Raw genomic sequence first — 5,756 nt, 5'->3', positions numbered from 1 at the left:
GATTCATGTTTCCCAATTTTAACCTGAGACTAATTCCTGAATTAGAGAACTTTTGAATAACTTTAGTAAGGCACATGAAGTTTTTTTTATTTATTTATTTATTTATTTATTTATTTATATGTTTTATTTTCACAGGGTGGCTCCGTCAGTGGGTTAAACACTGTTGTTCTTGGAGGCCCTGCATGAACACATGAAGTTGTTTTAAAATCATAAACTTTTATGCCTCTAAGAATCAGATCAAGAGTACGGATTACACTGCAGCATATCTTGAAGCACTGAAAGTGAAACTTCAGTCTTTTCCACCATAAAAAGACAAAAAAGGAACTCTCATATCTTCAAATAAACAATGATTCACCAGTAACTTGCAAAATAAAATTGTTTTTCTACCACTTGTAAGGAAAGATGACATCAATTTGGTTCAGAGACTTATTAAGTAACGGCTTCTTCAGAGTATAGTGCAAGAAATACAAGTTAAAAAAAAACTTTTATAACATTGTGTATACTTCTTTGAGTTGTTAATTTAAAGTATAATATATAGATATGTTACGCTCATTCGTGCAAGTGCATAAATGCAGTTCATATATATTTGGCTTTGATGTATGTTGTGAGTGACCCAACAAAACTGTTTCCATACTTCTATCCTCCTACAGCAGGTTCAATTTCTGTTCATAATCCAAAGTGCTGTATTCCTAACAATGGATGAATTAAAAGGCCCATGCATGTGATATTGGTTTCCATTCTCATGAATATGTCAACAATTCATATGGGTAGAATTCATGCATTTAAACTGGAAGGTCTAGCACTGGTGGGCAAATCAAAACCTCATCTGAAAATGGAGCAAACAAATCCCTATAACATAAGAGTAGAATACCTACATTCATAGGTATGAATGCCCTTATTTCAAATGCCAACAAATGGATGAATACAGGATTATACAAAAGGAATTCGGAAGATGCGGATTTTGCATGTTTCTATTATTTTCCTTTATCTTTTATCTCATTTTTTTTAAACCCTCAATCAATTGCAAGGCAGTGAACATCTCTTTGCCTCTCTTTGCATTCCAAAGGATTTCAGGTCTCATTCCATTTTAGCTGCCACAACCCATTCCAGAACAGCAACAACATTGCGGTGGAGATGATGACAAAGGGATTATATGCCAAGATAACCAATGTATCTTCACAGCACACAATTTCATGACCTGTAGGCAGTGAGGTGGTTAAACTTTTCACCACGTGCCAAACAGATTGAGGAAGCACTGATACCAGTAAGTATACCTGATTCTGCATCATTTTTTGAATCTCGTGCTATCTTTACACCATGTTCTCTGCGGCCACGGCAGCCCCATTTGCCTGAAACTTAGTGCGCCACGGGTAGGTGGGATAGATGCTTTTCTCACAGTGTCTGGTAAGGCTAGACTACACATATTTCCCATCCCATAACACTATGGACCACCTCCCAAGTTTTGTTACAGCCTATTATATGCAATCACGTTTTGTTGCGTTCACGCCGTTTTATTACCGCCTACTAGGCCATGCTCATCAGCACCGAGATTGTCTTGGCAAATCTTCTGATGGTTTAAAAATCTGACACAGCATCCACTGCAATCACGGCCTGTCATGTTTATCCATCCCGTCCCCCCGTATTGTCTCACATCCATCCCATTTCGTCCACCGTGACCTGAAACGTGATTGCCACATCTGCTGGAAACATGGTGTAAACGTACACTTGTAGCATGATCAATTTTTAAGAAACTGCAATGGGCAATTGTGCAGCCAGCTAGTTTTGATTTAAAACCTTGATCATTAAAAAAATGCTGGCAGCAGTTTTTGTAAGCCATGTAGACTTGTCCGAGTAGGATTACTTTGAGAATATATTCTGTTTACTTCTCTGTCTGAAAGTGTGTCTCAGACACACAATTTCATTGTTTTACATATCTGGCAGGATTCAGCTTGACTTGGGAAGCAAAGTCGAGAGGTATGACTCAACGTGGGGCCATATTTTGTTGGACTCGGTCCCCTGGAACTCCTTCAGGATGCCTTTGGACCTATGAAGACAGACAGTAACATTCAGGGAAATCTATCACTGAAACAGATTACACAAGCACATGCATCATATGAGAAAAAAAAAGGGGGTGTAACATCAGATTCTGTGTGTCACTCTTACCGCTCTGGTTCCATCTTATGCTTCAAAGACACATGATCATTTTATGATACATAAAACACAAAAATCATGACTTATTCACAGCAATACTCTTTCCTTTGCCATCTCTTCAATTTGTCTCTCTGATATTCTGATGATTCTACCATTAACTTTTTCCATCAGGAAGTAAATATGACAGAATTAGATGAACACTGATGAATTGTCCAGAAAAGCATGGCAGTAAATACAATTTACACTATGTAAACACAATGTACATTATGCCATTCCTGAAACGTTTCATCTTTCTTTTTTCATGTGAATTCTTGATTTTTCTTAATTATCACTTTGTTATTTGTTAGTTAGTCTTTCTGAAAGGAAAGAAGATGTTCTTAATAGTTACCTGTAAAAGTCTAAGACTGGTCTGGTGAGTTTCTCATAGGCCTGTAGCCTGGCTTTGACCGTGGCTGGTTTGTCATCATCTCGCTGTATCAGGGGCTCTCCCGTCTCATCATCTTTAAACTATATCAGATAAGAAAGAGATGTCTTTATACAACATATGTTTCCCCCAAGTATACTATTTCATAAAATGGCACTTTCAAGACAATTTTGTAGAGTGATAAATTCACAAGAAATAAGCATTTATTAATGCTATTATCCCTTTTAGGAGAAAAATCTGTGATATCCCACCATGGAGGTAATAAACAGCACATTTGTGTTAATGGGAAGCAATATTTTTGCGAGTTATAAATTTCACAAAAAACAATTGACTAGCATCATTAGCGAAAGTAAAAACACAACAAAATAAACCTCATTTACTACGTAACATTTTTACATTAGTTGATGCCAACACTGATGTGTTTTTGCAAAAGTGAAACCGTTTCTTCCCTCTCCTGAAAATTCATGATTTTGATATGCAAGGTCTTGATACCGGTGTCATGACATTTGCTCCTGCAACAATTGCTCCTGCGACAATTGCGTTGGTCTTATTTTCTCCAAGGACTTAGGGTTAAGGTTGCAGTTGTGATAGGGTTTTAGATTAAGTTTGATGAGAGGATTAGGATTAAGGTTAGGGTTAGGTTTGTGGTTAAAAGTTATGTTTGGCTTAGTGTGCAGATATTTCATGGAAGCAATTGTCGCAGGAGCAAATGTCATAGAACCTTTCTCACCACGGGACGAATTGTTTGTTAGAATGCCAACTTACAGGCTCTTTTGGGGGATTCCACTCCAGATTGTAGACCCGCCCGCTCCCTGGGTGGAGCCATCGACCCTCCAACCTTTGAATTATGACCTCAAAGGGCACGTCTAGGTTGACGACAGAGTCGATGTCTTGGTCCGCTGACAGGGCCTCTGCCTGTGCCACTGTTCGTGGAAACCCTGAAGAGAGAGATCAATGAATAAACTATTCAGGAACTGCACATTTATAATCCATGGAATCAAATTTCACAATTTACCTTTCAAAGAGGAGGTAATCAATGTAAAGATAATGTCCTCATCATCACAAAACACACACAAAAATATATACAGATATATGTACATATCTCAGGGCCCAACACTGGCAGTGGCCCAGTAGCTCGGGGCCACTAAAAATTAATGTTGGACCATCAATCTTTCAAAGAGAATATCTTTTGGCAACTAAGATTCAAAATAGATTGCTGATTTTTTTACTTAGTGGTGCTATACTTTTTTTTTTTTTCAGGCCACCAACATCTTAAATTCAATGAGTTTAGTGGCCCAAATGGGCCACCAGAAAAAAAAAAAAAGTTTGTGTTGAGCCCTGTATATCACTATATAAAATATGCATTTCCCATTGGTACAGTACTTTTTCACACATATAATCAATAAATGAAGTAAATGTTTTACTGCACAGTTCGTTAGACATCCTTTATAACTAATGATAAGCAAATAATGTGTCTAATCTGAACACACACACACACACACACACACACACACAAAGATGCACAATACATTGTACCGGCTGAATTGAGGATGATTTTGAAGGCAAGTAAACACAACTGTGCAGCACACTGTATATTAGCATAACTTTTAATCAAATATCACCATGATATATCACTGTTTTTTATACATCAAACTTGAAAATAACTTCAAGTAAATGCAAAAATGAGAAATAAGCAATAAAGAACCTCCAAATTAGACAGAGTATATGAGCAGGATATATGTTTCTGTGCTTCGGCTGTTTGAAATGAAATCAACATGAAAAAATTGAACTTGAATATATCATTGTTTCCTTACATGTGAACATTGTGTTTACCTGTCCTCGGGTAATAGTTTACTTAGCTGTATTTTTTTTTTGTCTAGATACATACTTATTATTTACATGAGGAGTTAAGTACTGTTTGGGGGGGGGGGGGGGGGTGGGGGATACATTGCCTTGTCTTACAGTCTCTTTGACGGAATATGTCTCACCATCTAACAGCCAGCTAGATGACATCTTGTGAAGTTCACCAGAGATAAGTTTCACCATGACATCATCTGGAACCAAGCCACCTTCATCTATAAACTTCTTGGCATGAAGTCCAGCCTCTGGTTTCAAAAAGAAATAAATAAATGAATAAATTCACATGTCAATCAGTCAATCAGTCAATCAACCAATCAATTAATTAACCAATCAACTCACAGAAATCAATAAATAGGGTTTAAGAACTAACTCAAACAAATCCCACATTGTGGAAAAACAACATTCATTTCTGTGCTACTGACATAAAAGAACAAAATAACCACCTTTTTCAACATTATTTTTAATGTCACTGTTCTTGTCTTATCTTTTAATATAAGAAACTGGTTTTAAATGAGGTAGAGATCTTCATCAATCTTCATCAGCCCTCTCTCTCTCTCTCCAGTGCACTATACCACAACGGTCCTGCACTGTAGGCCTACACATCCAGAAAGGCAGAACCAGAGAATTCAGCTGAAATGACAAGCAACATGTCAGGTTTCAAATATAAACAATAAACCATAGGATTACCTTCTCCTTGATTTGTTTTGATTGGTCCTTCATGAAACTTTGAGGGTGTGAAGCTTTCTTGCATTCTTGATACACCTCAAGAAAATTTTATTTCTTTGAACAAACTGCAAGAATAAATGCCATTTTGCAATGAATGAAATTCTCTGCAGCTATACACACGCAAAAAGCTACGTGTGGGACCACATGCACACATATGAATTCACCACAAAAACACCACTACGATGGCCACCTGTTTTTTGTTGAATTTGACTCCGGAGAAGGTCCCCACTGGACAGATGGTTCAAGTTGAATGCCGCCACAATACGAGATGAAATGGTACCCTTGCCAGATCCTGGCGGGCCCATAATAATTGCTCGAAAGATCCTCGACATCGCGACCTGGAAAGCCCTTTGCTCACAACCACTGTTTATGTAGTCTCGATTCAGTTCGAAAGTGATATTTCACAGTTCGCTTTGCCATACCCCTGAGACTCTCCTATCGACAAGTTTTTAAAGTATCTTGAACCTTGCAATCTTTCGCATTCTTACGCATCTAGTGCAGTATAAAGTGGGCGGTAGTTGTTGGGGAGGTGGAAAAATAGGACTATGTGGCGAGTGAATTGGGTAAGAAATGGTAAAATGTGCTGAGAGAGATG

General features: G+C 37.8%; 1 protein-coding gene across 1 annotated transcript; it reads right to left on the bottom strand.

Annotated features, from left to right (window-relative positions):
• Positions 1 to 1,716: 1,716 nt before the first annotated feature.
• On the bottom strand, positions 1,717 to 5,510 carry LOC139718952 (GTP:AMP phosphotransferase AK3, mitochondrial-like). The gene is made up of 5 exons (XM_071630397.1): positions 5,352 to 5,510; positions 4,564 to 4,680; positions 3,341 to 3,513; positions 2,540 to 2,658; positions 1,717 to 2,044 (listed from the first exon to the last, which is right to left on the bottom strand). The coding sequence occupies exons 1-5, from the start codon at positions 5,491 to 5,493 to the stop codon at positions 1,945 to 1,947; spliced, it is 651 nt and encodes a 216-aa protein (XP_071486498.1). The 5' UTR covers positions 5,494 to 5,510; the 3' UTR covers positions 1,717 to 1,944.
• Between the last annotated feature and the right edge of the window lie 246 nt (positions 5,511 to 5,756).

Source organism: Diadema antillarum, unplaced genomic scaffold, assembly GCF_040938485.1.
Source record: "Diadema antillarum isolate AM-2024a unplaced genomic scaffold, OU_Dant_1.0 scf00000103, whole genome shotgun sequence".
Classification (NCBI taxonomy): Eukaryota; Metazoa; Echinodermata; class Echinoidea; order Diadematoida; family Diadematidae; genus Diadema; species Diadema antillarum.
Note: the sequence above shows the minus strand (reverse complement) of the source record. Positions and strands in the feature narration are given on the sequence as shown.